This window comes from Lagenorhynchus albirostris, chromosome 11 (assembly GCF_949774975.1).
Source record: "Lagenorhynchus albirostris chromosome 11, mLagAlb1.1, whole genome shotgun sequence".
Lineage (NCBI taxonomy): Eukaryota > Metazoa > Chordata > Mammalia > Artiodactyla > Delphinidae > Lagenorhynchus > Lagenorhynchus albirostris.
In genome coordinates, this window is record NC_083105.1 from 76,232,668 (window position 1) to 76,248,872 (window position 16,205).

The window sequence follows — 16,205 nt, forward strand, 5'->3', positions numbered from 1 at the left end:
ATCCATAACATAAGGTTGGGTCCTATGGATGTACTAAATACTAGATTATATTAGGAGGAAATCAGATTAATTCTATTTAGAGTGTGGCCTGAGCACCGTCCCCAGCATTGCTTTGCATTTTATAGATTTTCTCTACCTGTTTATTGAAAATATAAGTGATTTAACCACGTAGAAATGCTGGGTGGTATATATGGACATATTTTCAAACCATCCTATCCCTCAGTAGTTTTCTTAAAATTTCTACTTATACTCCAAGGTGATCCTCATATATTCCCATGGCTGACATTTCCCAGATCTTGGTTTCTCTCAGCTGCTTCTTTGTATAGTACATGGATCTCTGCCTAACTATGGCTCCCTTTATCTCTTTGTGGACTCATATTTCCAAGACTCAGGATGCTAAAGCTAGAATTTTTTTTAACATCTTTATTAGAGTATAATTGCTTTACAATGGTGTGTTAGTTACTGCTTTATAACAAAGTGAATCACTTATACATATACACATGTTCCCATATCTCTTCCCTCTGGCATCTCCCTCCCTCCCACCCCTCTAGGTGGTCACAAACCACCTAGCTGATCTCCCTGTGCTATGCGGCTGCTTCCCACTAGCTATCTATTTTATGTTTAGTAGTGTATATATGTCCATGCCACTCTCTCACTTGGTCACAGCTTACCCTTCTCCCTCACCATATCCTCAAGTCCATGCTCTAGTAGGTCTGTGTCTTTATTCCCATCTTACCCCAACGTTCTTCATGACATTTCTTTTCATAGATTCCATATATATGTGTTAGCATATGGTATTTGTTTTTCTACTTCTGGCTTACTTCACTCTGTATGACAGACTCTAGGTCTATCCACCTCACTACAAATAACTCAATTTCGTTTCTTTTTATGGCTGAGTAATATTCCATTGTATATATGTGCCACATCTTCTTTATACATTTATCTGTTTAAGGACCCTTAGGTTGCTTCCATGTCCTGACTATTGTAAATAGAGCTGCAATGAACAATTTTGGTACATGACTCTTTTTGAATTATGGTTTTCTCAGAGTATATGCTCAGTCGTGGGATTGCTGGGTCGTATGGTAGCTCTATTTGTAGTTTTTCAAGGAACCTCCATACTGTTCTCCATAGTGGCTGTATCAATTTACATTCCCACCAACATGAAAGAGTGTTTCCTTTTCCACACCCTCTCCAACATTTATTGTTTCTAGATTTTTTGATGATGGCCATTCTGACTGGTGTGAGATGATATCTCATTGTAGTTTTGATTTGCATTTCTCTAACGATTAATGATGTTGAGCATTCTTTCATGTGTTTATTGGCAATCTGTATATCTTCTTTGGAGAAATGTCTATTTAGGTCTTCTGTCCATTTTTGGATTGGGTTGTTTGTTTTTTTGTTATTGAGCTGCATGAGCTGCTTGTAAATTTTGGAGATTAACCCTGTGTCAGTTGCTTCATTTGTAAATAGTTTCTCCCATTCTGAGTGTTGTCTTTTGGTCTTGTTTATGGTTTCCTTTGCTGTGCAAAAGCTTTTAAGTTTCATTAGGTCCCATTTGTTTATTTTTGTATTTATTTCCATTTCTCTAGGAGGTGGGTCAAAAATGATCTTGCTGTGATTTATGTCATCGAGTATTCTGCCTATGTTTTCCTCTAAGAATTTGATAGTGTCTGGCCTTACATTTAGGTCTTTCATCCATTTTGAGTTTATTTTTGTGTATGGTGTTAGGGAGTGTTCTGATTTCATACTTTTACATGTACCTGTCCAGTTTTCCCAGCACAACTTATTGAAGAGGCTGTCTTTTCTCCACTGTATATTCCTGCCTCCTTTATCAAAGATAAGGTGACCATATGTGCATGGGTTTATCTCTGGGCTTTCTATCCTGTTCCATTGATCTATCTTTCTGTTTTTGTGCCAGTACCATAGTGTCTTCATTACTGTAGCTTTGTAGTATAGTCTGAAGTCAAGAAGCCTGATTCCTCCACTTCCACTTTTTGTTCTCAAGATTGCTTTGGCTATTCGGGGTCTTTTGTGTTTCCATACAAATTGTGAAATTTTTTGTTCTAGGTCTATGAAAAATGCCAGTGGTAGTTTCATAGGGATGGCATTGAATCTCTAGATTGCTTTGGGTAGTAGAGTCATTTTCACAGTGTTGATTCTTCCAATCCAAGAACATGGTATATCTCTCCATCTATTTGAATCATCCTTATTTCTTTCATCAATGTCTTATAATTTTCTGCATACAGGTCTTTTGTCTCCTTAGGTAGGTTTATTCCTAGATATTTTATTCTTTTTGTTGCAGTGGTAAATGGGAGTGTTTTCTTGATTTCACTTTCAGATTTTTCATCATTAGTATATAGGAATGCCAGAGATTTCTGTACATTAATTTTGTATCCTGCTACTTTACCAAATTCATTGATTAGCTCTAGTAGTTTTCTGGTAGCATCTTTAGGATTCTCTATGTATAGTATCATGTCATCTGTAAGCAGTGACAGCTTTACTTCTTTTCCGATTTGCATCCCTTTTATTTATTTTTCTTCTCTGATTGCTGTGGCTAGATCTTCGAAAACTATGTTGAATAAGAGTGGTGAGAGTGGGCAACCTTGTCTTGTTCCTGATCTTAGTGGAAATGCTTTCAGTTTTTCGCCATTGAGGATGACGTTGGCTGTGGGTTTGTCATATATGGCCTTTATTATGTTGAGGAAAGTTCTCTCTATGCCTATTTTCTGCAGGGTTTTTATCATAAATGGTGTTGAATTTTGTTGAAAGCTTTCTCTGCATCTATTGAGATGATCATATGGTTTTTCTCCTTCAATTTGTTAATATGGTGTATCATGTTGACTGATTTCCGTATATAGAAGAATCCTTGCATTCCTGGAATAAACCCAACTTGATCATGATTTATGATCCTTTAAATGTGCTGTTGGATTCTGTTTGCTAGTATTTTGTTGAGGATTTTTGCATCTATGTTCATCAGTGATATTGGCCTGTAGTTTTCTTTCTTTGTGACATCTTTGTCTGGTTTTGTTCTTAGGGTGGCCTCATAGAATGAGTTTGGGAGTGTTCCTCCCTTTGCTATGTTTTAGAAGAGTATGAGAAGCATAGGTGTTAGCTCCTCTCTAAATGTTTGATAGAATTCACCTGTGAAGCCATCTGGTCGTGGGCTTTTGTTTGTTGGAAGATTTTTAATCACAGTTTCAATTTCAGTGCTTGTGATTGGTCTGTTCATATTTTCTATTTCTTCCTGGTTCAATCTCAGCAAGTTGTGCATTTCTAAGAATTTGTCCATTTCTTCCAGGTTGTCCATTTTATTGGCATAGAGTTGCTTGTAGTAATTTCTCATGATCTTTTGTGTTTCTGCACTGTCAGTTGTTACGTCTCTTTTTTCATTTCTAATTCTATTGATTTCAGTCTTCTCCCTATTTTTCTTGATGAGTCTGGCTAATGGTTTATCAATTTTGTTTATCTTCTCGAAGAACCAGCTGTTAGTTTTATTGATCTTTGCTATCATTTCCTTCATTTCTTTTTCATTTATATCTGATCTGCTCCTTATGATTTCTTTTCTTCTGCTAAATTTGGTCTTGTTTTGTTCTTCTTTCTCTAATTGCTTTAGGTGCAAGGTTAAGTTTTTTATTTGAGGTGTTTCCTGTTTCTTAAGGTAGGATTGTATTGCTATAATCTTCCCTCTTGTAACTGCTTTTGCTGCATCACATAGGATTTGGGTCGTCGTGTCTCAATTGTCATTTGCTTCTATGTATTTTTTGATTTCCTCTTTGATTTCTTCAGTGATCACTTTGTTATTAAGTAGTGTATTGTTTAGCCTCCATGTGTTTGTATTTTTTACACATCATTCCTGTAATTGATATCTAGTCTCATAGCATTGTGGTCAGAAAAGATACTTGATATGATTTCAGTTTCCTTAAATTTACCAAGGCTAGCCTGTGACCGAAGATATGATCTACCTGGAGAGTGTTCCATTAGCACTTGAGAAAAGTGTGTGTTCTGTTGTTTTTGCATGGCATGTCATATAAATATCAATTAAGTCCATCTTGTTTAATGTATCATTTAAAGCTTGTGTTTCCTTATTTATTTTCATTTTGGATGATCTGTCCATTGGTGAAAGTGGGGTGTTAAAGTCCCCTACTATGAATGTGTTACTGTTGATTTCCCCTCTTATGGCTGTTAGTATTTGCCTTATGTACTGAGGTGCTCCTATGTTGGGTGCATAAATATTTACAATTGTTATATCTTCTTCTTGGATTGATCCCTTGATCATTATGTGGTGTCCTTCTTTGTCTCTTGTAATAATCTTTATTTTAAAGTCAATTTTGTCTGATATGAGAATTGCTACTCCAGCTCTCTTCTGATTTCCATTTTCATGGAATATCTTTTTCCATCCCCTCACTTTCAGTCTGTATGTGTCCCTAGGTCTGAAGTGGGTCTCTTGTAGACAGCATCTATATGGGTATTGTTTTAGTATCCATTCAGCCTCTCTGTGTCTTTCGGTGGGAGCATTTAATCCTTTTACATTTAAGGTAATTATCGATATGTATGTTCCTATTCCCATTTACTTAATTGTTTTTGTTTGTTATTGTAGGTCTTTCCTTCTCTTGTTTCTTGCCTAGAGAAGTTCCTTTAGCATTTGTTGTAAAGCTGGTTTGGTGGCACTGAACTCTCTCAGCTTTTGCTTGTCTGTAAAGATTTTAATTTCTCCATCAAATCTGAATGAGATCCTTTCTGGTTAGAGTAATCTTGGTTGTAGGTTTTTCTCCTTCATCACTTTAAATATATCCTGCCATTCCCTTCTGGCTTGCAGAGATTCTGCTGAAAGATCAGCTGTTAACCGTATGGGGATTCCCTTGTGTGTTATTTGTTGTTTTTCCCTTGCTGCTTTTAATATGTTTTCTTTGTATTTAACTTTTTATAGTTTGATTAATATGTGTCTCGGTGTGTTTCTCCTTGGATTTATCCTGTTTGGGATTGTGTGTGCTTCCTGGACTGGATTAACTATTTCCTTTCCCATATTAGGGAAGTTTTCAACTATAATCTCTTTAAATATTTTCTTGGTCCCTTTCTTTTTCTCTTCTTCTGGGACCCCTATAATTCGAATATTGGTGTGTTTATTGTTCTCCCAGAGGTCTCTGAGACTGTCCTCAATTCTTTTCATTCTTTTCTCTTTATTATGCTCTGCAGTAGTTATTTCCACTATTTTATCTTCCAGGTCACTTATCCGTTCTTCTGCCTCAGTTATTCTACTATTGATTCCTTCTAGGGTATTTTTAATTTCATTTATTGTGTTGTTCATCATTGCTTGTTTCCTCTTTAGTTCTTGTAGGTCCTTGTTAAATGTTTCTTGCATTTTCTCTCTTCTATTTCCAAGATTTTGGATCATCTTTACTATCATTATTCTGAAGTCTTTTAGGTAGACTGCCTATTTCCTCTTCATTTGTTAGGTCTGGTGGGTTTTTACCTTGCTCGTTCATCTGCTGTGTGTTTTTCTGTCTTTTCATTTTGCTTATCTTACTGTTTTGGGGTCTCCTTTTTGCAGACTGCAGGTTTGTTGTTCCCGTTGTTTTTCATGTCTGTCCCCAGTGGCTAAGATTGCTTCAGTGGGTTGTGTAGGTTTCCTGGTGGAGGGGAGTAGTGCCTGTGTTCTGGTGGATGAGGCTGGATCTTGTCTTTTTGGTGGGCAGGTCCATGTCTGGTGGTGTGCTTTAGGGTGTCTGTGGCCTTATTATGATTTTAAGCAGCCTCTCTGCTAATGCATGGGACTGTGTTCCTGTCTTGCTCGTTGTTTCACATAGGGTGTCCAGCAGTGTAGCTTGCTGGTTGTTGAGTGAAGCTGGGTTTGGTGTTGAGATGGAGATCTTTGGGAGATTTTCACCGTTTGATATTACGTGGAGCTGGGAGGCCTTTTGTGGACCAGTGTCCTGAAGTTGGCTCTCCCACTTATGTGGCACAGCCCTGATGCCTGGCTGGAGCACCAGGAGCCTGTTCTCCACATGGCTCAGAATAAATGGGAGAAAAAATAAAAAGAAATAAAGAGGATAAAATAAAATAAAGTAAGATAAAATAATTAAAATAAAAAATAATTATTAAGAAAAATATTTTAAAAGTGAAAAAAAAGAAAGAAGAAAACTGGACGGTCAGAACCCTAGGACAAATGGTGAGTAAAGCTATACAGACAAAATCTCACACAGAAGCATATACATACACACTCACAAAAAGAGGAAAAGGGGAAAAAATAATATATCTTGCTCCCAAAGTCCACCTCCTCAATTTGGGATGATTCGTTGTCTATTCAGCTGTTCCACAGGTGCAGGGTACATCAAGTTGATTGTGGAGCTTTAATCCGCTGCTTCTGAGGCTGCTGGGAGAAATTTCCCTTTCTCTTCTTTGTTTGCACAGCTCCTGGGGTTCAGCTTTGGATTTGCCCTGCCTCTGCGTGTAGGTCACCTGAGGGCATCTCTTCTTTGCTCAGACAGGATGGTGTTAAAGGAGCATCTGATTCGGGGGCTCTGGCTCACTCAGGCTGGGGGGATGGAGGGGGATGGATGCAGGCGAGCCTGAGGCAGCACAGGCCAGCATGACTTTGCACCAGCCTGAGGTGCGCCGTGCGTTCTCCCGGGGAAGTTGTCCCTAGGTCATGGGACCCTGGCAGTGGCGGGCTGCACAGGCTCCCGGGAGGGGCGACATGGATAGTGACCTGTTCTGGCACACAGGCTTCTTGGTGGCGGCAGCAGGAGCTTTAGCGCCTCATGCCCGTCTCCGGGGTCTGCTCTGATAGCCGTGACTCGCGCCCGTCTCTGGAACTCCTTTAAGCACTGCTCTTAATCCCCTCTCCTCATGCAGCACAAAACAAAGAGGCAAGAAAAAGTCTCTTGTCTCTTCGGCGGCTCCAGACTTCTTCCGGACTCCCAGCTAGCCGTGGTGCACTAACCCCTTTAGGCTGTGTTCACGCCACCAACCCCAGTCCTCTCCAGGCATCCGACCGAAGTCCGAGCCTCAGCTCCCAGCCCCCGCCTGTCCCGGCGTGTGAGCCTCTCGGGCTGGTGAGTGCTGGTTGGCACCGATCCTCTGTGCAGGAATTTCTCCGCTTTGCCCACCGCGCCCCTGTTGCTGTGCTTTCCTCCGTGGCTCTGAAGCTTCCCCCCTCCACCACCGGAGTCTCCGCCCGCGAAGGGGCTTCTGGTGTGTGGAAACCTTTCCTCCTTCACAGCTCCCTCCCACTGGTGCAGGTCCCGTCCCTATCCTTTTGTCTCTGTTTATTCTTTTTTCTTTTGCCTTACCCAGGTACGTGGGGACTTTCTTGACTTTTGGGAGGTCTGAGGTCTTCTGCCAGCAATCAGTGGGTGTTCTATAGGAGCAGTTCTACATGTAGATGTATTTCTGATATATCTGTGGAGAGGAAGGTGATCTCTGCATCTTACTCTTCTGCCATCTTCTCCCTGGAATAAAGCTAGAATTTTTAATATTCTTTTTATTTTGATGCTGAATCAGGCATATTAAAATATTATCTTTAAGTTCAACTCCCTATCCACAGAGAACCTGGAGTCAGTCTGTTTACAAGATATTATTAGTTATTGAGTTTTTGTTCCACAGAGGTGAACTGTGATACTTACCCACTTTCCCACACTGTTGTCTAATTTTAGCCCTCCTTGTATTGGTTTCTTAAGTCCACGTCATTTCACATTCATAATTGTGGCTATTATAGAATTGCCTTAGTAGAAGGAAAGGAAGGAAAATGGTGCTCTAAAAAGTATGATAGCAATCAAGTGTTAGTCAGTAGACCAGAGAGCAAAAATGAAGAGCTGGTCAGGTCATTCTGGAGAGAAGTAGGTAAAGAATGATTTACCTGTACACAGAGTGGTGGTCACGTGCTCATCTCTACTGAACATGAGACTAAGGAAGCTAATGGATTTTAAGGAGTGTCCAGGTAAGAAAATATAATTCCACTGAACTTGGTGTTGGTTAGTCATTTAAATATTATGTCTATTTTACCAAATGCCATTTCAAGAGTTACTTTGACAAACTAATGACTCAAATGAGAATATATTAGGTTCGGGAAGCACCTGATACTTATACCGTGTTTGTCAAGCTCACCAGGTATGCTTGGTATGGACAAGGAAGACTTAAAGGTAGGAAGAAAGTTAGGCCATTGATAGAACAACGTATTTCTCTAATATTTTGTGATAAATCAGTAATATTGTACTGTATGTGATTCATGGAATTAAAAAAAACCCCAAAACTTCAGCACGCTTACTGGTGGAAATATGGAAGAAAAGAATGATTAGATGGTTTAATATGTTTGTTACTAATATCTTCCAGTTTTTTATAAACTAAGTAAAATAACTATGGAAGCTCATACCGTTTGAGAGTAAGTTTTGTAAGTACAGACAAAAAGATGTGGTTCGTGATAGTAATACTACTGCTATTATTCACAGTTTGTAATAGAATCATTGCTATATGTAAACAGATTTAACCAATCCAATAAATTTCTGAGGCAGAGTTATCTCATATATATATATATTTTTTTTAGTTTTTCGGTATGCGGGCCTCTTACGGCTGTGGCCTCTCCTGTTGCGGAGCACAGGCTCCAGACGCGCAGGCCCAGCAGCCATGGCTCATGGGTCAAGCCGCTCTGTGGCATGTGGGATCTTCCCGGATCGGGGCACGAACCCATGTCCCCTGCATTGGCAGGCAGACTCTCAACCACTGCACCACCAGGGAAGCCCCAATCTCATTTTTGTAAATGAGAAAACTGAGGCCTGGATAGTTTAATTAACATGTTCATTGGATCTGTGCTTTCCAATATAGAATTAAATTTTGCATAAAATAGTTTATAATTTAATTGTACAAAGCCCGAATGTCTAAAATTTTATGAAGAGAATAAATAATGCCCGGACTGAGGAATTTTTATTTTTGTCTTGGTTAGCTAATACTGATGAAAGTAAATGTTTGAAGTGTTCTACTGCACAGTGAATGTAGTAATGGAATATATTTAATATAAGTAAGCAAAAGTAAGAATATATAGGAAATTAGTATGTTTGATTAGAATGGGAGCATGTTGTATTATTTTATCATAGTGTAACAAGAAGAAATAAAGTACCAAATTAATGTAGGTAAATGATATATTTTAACTTCTTCAGCTTTTTCCTTTTTTCTAAAATTTACAGGATTTCTCATAGAAATTGTATCATGTTTGAAATGTGAAAGCATATTGCAAACTTGAGTTAAATAAGTATCATTTAAACTTTTGAATGTATTTGGTTAATTTCAGAAATTTGAGTCAAATAATATTATTTCAATTTTATATGATCTCTCAAAAATTCAGACAGTTAGGACCACAGAAGGGGATACCTGGAGAAGATTATCAAGAAAAGTAACAAGTATATTCTCTTAGTTTATGTACTATTTTTGATATCACTTTAAATAATTTCTTCTGATTTTGCACTTTTGTAAGTATCTCATATAACCTGGGAGAGCAGGCTTTCTTTCTTTTTTTTAAACATTGTGATTTTTCCACTATATCTGTCTAAATAAATGTGAAGAACAGTGTAATTGTTCTCTAGTTATGAGTACCTATTTATCCATTGTACCTAACTATGATTAGTTTTTTAATTTTGTCTTAGCAATGTATTAGTCCTAGGAGAAAATGTTCATTGTAGAAAATTTAGGAAATGAGAAAAGGATAAAGTAGTCAGTAAAATCACCTGTAATCCCAATGTGCATCACTCAGAGCACTACCACAAATACTCCAACATGTTTACAGTAACATGTCCCTTTGAAGGAACAGCAGTGCTGCATAGTGCAGTAGTCTACATTGGCCAACAGATAGGTGTAAATGGTTTTCAGAATTGTGTTTTATTTAGTTAACCTGTGTATTGATTTTACAAAATTCTAGAAAACAATAAAAAAGAAGCTTTGGAAGTACAACATCTAAACAATTGCATATTATGGAAGGTTTGAGAAATGGCTTTGGGGAGGTATTTTTAGTTAGCTTTCAATGCTGATAGAAAATTGTAATCAGAGAGAGAGAGAAAGAAAATGAATGAATATGTATTCCTGATTCCTGGCAGCAGTGGCCCAAATTCCTGTAAGTTCTTATTAATCCACAATTATTGTTATGGTGATTTGCGTGAGATATTTTTAAGATTAGTTTATCAGCTATGAGTCGTAAAATTCTCCTGCCTTTTTGATTTGATGTGTACTTACTCATTAAAGAGACATGGTTTCTGTCATCATGCTATGTATATATCACAGATAAAGTCATAAACTTTTATTTATTTTGTTATATAACTGTTACACCTATAATAGTATAGGTACTTTATAAATTACTTTGTTGTCATAGTTGAAAATTTTATTATTGGCAGAACAGCTGTACAGAAATGTCTTTGAGCAAGAAGTGTGGGTAGCTGTATCACTATGTAGTATGTGAGGAGAATGTGAGAAATCAGATATAATTCTTTTTGCTCTTGTTTTTCCATTTAGCCTAGAACAACAACAAGGGAGTTATAAGTGTAGGTTTGACTTACCTAGTAGATGATTTTCCTCCTTGATAAATCAGGTGGTGATAATTATGGAATGTATTATGTTATTACAATCTAGTTTTGAAGATTCTCAACACTTTGGGGGAAAGTATGTTGCTTTATTTTTTCCAATAATTGTCCCAACACTGCCAATTCCAGTTTTTCCCATTGGTTAAGGGCTACCTTAACAATGCCAACGTCTAATTGCATGACTTTTCAGTCACTTTTGTTTATTAGAACCATCTCATTTTGTTAATAGTTATGTACTATTCATTTTAAAACTTTAATCTCAAACTTAATCCAAAACTCTTCACTTTCTCTCCCCTCATTTGGAGCTTCTATCATAACTACTTGCAGGAGAGAAGGGGAGTGGAAGAGCAGAAAGCTAGGGGAGTTGGGAGGCAGTGGGTTCTACAAAGCCTAGACCTTAGAGGATACTGGCCACAGGGGTCACATATCAAGGGGACTAAAAAGCTGTGCAGTGGTGCTGAATCAAATCTCAGAGACAGAGTTTTGGGTGAAGTAGAAAAGAATAGCTTTATTGCTTTACCAGGCAAAGGGCGACACAGCATGCTGCTGCCCTTGAAAGGTTGTGTCCCAACCTGGGAAGATTTGTTGATGAGTTTTACAGCAAGGATTCAAGGGTGGGGTTCCTGATAAGATTAGTGTGTGTTCAGGGCCTTCATTCCTCTAATCTGGTCCCAGGTAATCTCTTGATGTGCTTCTCTGATTCCTTTAATCTGGCCTCAGGTGGTCTTCTCTGGAATGAATAATTCCAACATCTTCCATTTGTTGGAGGTTTTAATTCTATAAAGAGCTTAAAGATATTGTTATGTGTACTCCTTTAGGGTGAACCAGGGCCCTGCCCCAAGGGTGCACTATTGTTTCTCTGCTGCTCCTCCCTTGTCTCTGCATCCCCTCCCTTCCTTGATTAGCAACTGTTGTAATCTGCCCTTTGGAACTCAGGGAAGCTTATGTAGGCTGGAGTCTGTTCCCTACAAATGAGAAATGGGGGAAATGGAAAGGCTTCCATACCCAGGAGCCCCAGAGGGTCCTTCTTGCTTTCAAAAGGACATTGTTCCTTGTTCTTCAGCTCTTAGAAGGCACTTCCTAACACTGTCAGCTAACATTCTCTTCCATTGGCATCCTAGGATGGACCTATAGGCAGGTTCTTTAAGTGGCAGGGAAACCAGATGCTGTCCTCCTCTTCACACAATCACCCTAGGTTTTGGAGCTCCCCTTCACCTTGCTTTAGGGAGTGGAAAGAACCTCCTGATGTGCCCCCAGAAGTAAGGAATAGCCTGTCACTTCATGAGTAAGCTTTGTGGAGAAGGGTCTGACCCTAATGAGAGTGACTCAACGGGATCTGTGAGCTAAGCGTGAAGAGAAATGTAGTATCTTTTGTTTACAGCTTTGGCCTTAGTGGGAATTTCAGAAATACAGGAAAAATTCCAGTCAACATCTGTTACCCTCCACTAGAAAACATAATCCTTAGGAGCCATTCAAATCAGTTACTGCCAATTCAGTACTCTACTAATAAGATTTCAACAACAGGATGAAATGGTTTACAAAATTGCTGTTAGTACATTTAGGCACAAGTGTACCATCCTGGGGGTAAACTACTGAACTTCTGCTTTGCAGTGTATTCTCTTTTACTTAAGGAGATTATGGCACTTATAAATATAGACAGACACCCACATTCACACAGCCCCACCCCCATGCACACAGATATATTTTTAACTATTTAGGATGTCGTGTTTATGTTCTGACTTGTGAGGATTAAAACCAGTGATAATTTTAGAAAAGTTAGAAGGAAAATTCTCTGAGAAGAAAAATCATGGTAATTTCAAGTGCATTGTAATCCAGCATATTATTTAAAGCCTTCAGAGGTATGCTGTAAATTACCTATTTTTGAGGTAATAGCATTAAAAGCTTTGTTAAAGACAATGAAGGAGGATTGTATGTGAGGATACTTAAACTCTTTGTGATGAAAACATAAATACTTTTCTGTTTGCTTTTTTAACTGAGCTGAATATACAATGTTATTTCTCCCTAGTCTACACTAAACCCTTTATAGAAAATGGTTTCCAGGGATGATACTTGAGAAGGAGCCAGCAGAGTTATGTTTTACCTTTGATATTGCTACTGTTGCTAATTTTAATTTTACACTTAGAAATTGTTTTGAACGAGAAAAATTTCTTGAATAAGAGAAATATTTTTTAACTAATATTTGTAGGTCTTCAGTAGATGTTGGCAATTTGTTGATTCAAAATTCTAGTTTACAGCTGTTGAGAGTGTCAAAATTCCCTGACATGAAGAAGAGTAATTTGTAATTCTTCTGAAGCAGGTATTTGCATCACACAATTTTAAAGCCAGTTTGTGGTAAACATTCTTTGCTATGGAGTAAGTGCACCTCTGCCCAGAATCAGTACACTCAGTGAACTCTTTTTCTTTGCCTTTTTTTGACTAGACGCTTCATTTCTCTGTGAAACATTTTTGTTATGTGAGAGGGAAGACTTAAACCTTAAAAAAAAAGCAGTTAATTTTTGGTAGGAAGCTATGCACAAAGAATGTGAAAGGAATATGATTTGGGAGAAAGACTGGAACCAGTACAAATATTTTCCTATTTAAGAATTCAGTAAATTGAGATTGTTTTGGTTATTAACAGCCTTTCTGTTTCTAAAAATTTCTTTAAAACAAGGGGCTAAAGTGACAGTAGGTGATGTTTTTCCAGGATCTCCTTAAGAAATCATTTATTTCCAGTACTAAGTGATCAAAAATAGGACATATAATAATCCTATATAAATACATTTCTTTTTCCATAAAATACATGGTTTCTCCAAGTTCTGTGATTGGGGAAATATAATATGCCATTACTTTGGCCAAATTTCAAAATTAATGAGAACATTTATGATATTAAATAAGAATTATGATATAATTATAATATACTTATATTTATATATAATTATATAATGTAATTATAATTATAACAAATGATAGCCTGTTATCCGCACTTGTTTTAAAAGGGAAATTTCAGTTTTTACGGATATTAGGAATCTATTGATTCACAGAAAAGGGAAATTTTAAACTTGTCTTATCGAGCAGAAGAATTCATGACTGTGAAAATATTAGGACTTCTACTTAAGTTGTAGAAATAAAAGCACCCAGGGATTGTGAATTCTACCTTTGGTATGTAGGCCACAGATTATGAGAAATTTCTAAATTTGCTAAGTTTTTCTCCCTATTCATATAATTTTGATTCATTTTTTATTTATGTTTTGGGGGATATACTGACATTTTTCTCTAACTTTATTTTGTGGAAATAATTTAAATTTTATATTTTAATCTTTTAGGTATGATGTTGATTCGAAGAGTCCCAACTTGTCAAAACATGTAAGTTCATATTTTTATGTTCTTTATGATGGTTGCAAATATAAATTATAATATCATGATTTGATTGATATTTATGTTGATTGATTAATATTAAATGTCCACAACTTATGTAATAAATGCATTGAAAATAAATAACATTTTTAAAGAACCCTAGAATAACATTTGGAGAAGCTTATTGAAAGAAAGATATCTTCAGTATGTGAAATGGATTAATCTTACTTATTTGTTATATTTGGTTTTTTTTAAAGAAATGATGTCAGTTCCCTATAATGTTCAAAGTTGGATCAGCTTAAGAAGATGAAATAGTAAGATTATGTCTTTTTGGGAGTCTTCACTTTTGAGAGAATAGAAGGTACTAGGGTGTAGGCAGAATGATTTGCTATTCTGCTGTCCCTGTAGTTCATTTGTTCAACAGTATTTTCTAAGCACCTCCTCATGCCAGGTACCATGGTAGTTTCTGATTGTACAAGATGAGTAACACAGGCATGGAGTCCATCCACAAGTCACTTACTATCTTTTTTTCCTTTCTGGGCTCTGATCTTCCCATTCCTTTTCCTTAAGAGATTTACTCACCAGGCAACAACTGTTATCTGGGGAGTTTTCAGGTTCAGGAGCAGCAAGAGTGTCAGAGTTAGGCAGAAAAAGAGGAGGTGGTGGGAAGTGAGGGATGAGAGTGATATTCTTTGGCTAAGCACTGGTGGTTTTATCAACGGAATATTGACCAGTTTGGAATTAGGCCATATCTAATAGGAAGGGCTGGATGGGGGTGAAAAGAATATTCTGAAAGGGGTTTAACTAGGTTTTAAGTGAAATCTGAGTATACAAATGTAAAATTGGTGGCTGTGCCAGTGTTGCGAGGTCAGCCAGACTAAAGTTCATGCCCAGAGGCTGAGAAGGTGAGATTTTTCTATTTTTGTATGCTATTAGATAGAATAGGTAGAGATCTATCTATCTATCTAGATAGATAGATAGATAGATAGATATGTATAATTTCCTGTGTAGTTTGCAGACAGGGAATGTCATAGTTCAGAGAAGAGAGAGGGGATGTAGGGGGTGACCCCAAGGTGATTTGGGAAAACTGGAAGCCTGATAATGGTGGTAAAAAAATCACAATTTACTGATCTTTTCCTTCATTAAAGGAGGTATGATATTTATTTCTGTTATGGAGTATAGAGCAGAATCATTTGAAGAAAGATTCAAAGGTTAGTCTTTGTACAATTTGAAAAGAATGCTGTAACAAGCTCATTACTTCCCATAAGTAAAGTTCATTGCAGTTGCCATGATACCCTTCTACTCCTTAAGATAAGACTTTTAGCATGTAGTTAGACATTTAAAACTTATTTACATAGCTTTGTATTAGAAGTTTTCGAAACTTCATTGGAAGAATCAGAAAAGGAACCACATTTTCTAGTTAAAATTATCTAGTTGCAAGGAACAAAAATGCATTAACTTATCTCACATGGAGGGGGTTTATTGAAGGGATTTAGGAGCATCTCATAAATGTGACATGTAACTTGCTGTATGGGAATTGCTGCTAGAAACAGGCATGGTGGGTTGGACTGAGACAGCTATTTTCTCTGTTTCTCTCTGTCTCTCTCTCAGTCAATAAAGCCACATATTCTTTTCACTATAGCTTTTCTCTGAGCTTCTGTTTCTCTCTGAAGACCAAGTTTCTCTGTTTATTCATCCTGTGTACATAGGGAAAATGACCTCCCTAACACTGACTGGGCATAGACTTTCAAGTGCCCACTCTCTCTGAATATAATTTCTCAGTGTTTCTCAGTTTAGACTAGTCTTCAGAGGGCATAATAACTGAGAAGTTAAGGACATTTTCATGGGGTTGTATATATTGAGGGTGAGTGTGAGGACTACTACTACTAACATGTAGTCCTTACCATTGATGTTCAGGACATAGTATATGGAATATGGGATAGGAAGGTACCTCAAACATGATTAACTATGTCTTCCTTTAATAATCAGTAATGACTAAATATTTTTATGTAAGAGATATGTCTTATAGAAGCCATCAATGTATATATCTTTTCAAATATTTTTCTTTTGTAGAATAGCTTTTTTTCATAAGTAAATATCCTGACTCTGTTTTACCGTCATGATATCTCTTTTACTATCTTCTCATACCATACTTCTTTACCAAACAGCCTGGGTTTCTATCATAACTTCCTTTTCATTCTCCCTTCAATTTCTTTACTGTATTCTCATGTTCATTTCTGCTTAAACTATTCTGACATAGGTTAGATCAAAATGTAGTGGCCTCCCTTCATT

At 37.2% G+C, this 16,205-nt stretch overlaps 1 protein-coding gene across 3 annotated transcripts in view; it reads left to right on the plus strand.

Annotated features, from left to right (window-relative positions):
- CPNE8 (copine 8) overlaps positions 1 to 16,205 on the plus strand; it is a 329,571-nt gene that overhangs the window by 81,763 nt on the left and 231,603 nt on the right. For all 3 annotated transcript variants that reach the window (XM_060166571.1, XM_060166572.1, XM_060166573.1), the window contains exon 4: positions 13,883 to 13,922. In XM_060166571.1, the coding sequence (XP_060022554.1) occupies positions 13,883 to 13,922 (40 nt within the window). The remainder of the gene's footprint in view (positions 1 to 13,882; positions 13,923 to 16,205) is intronic.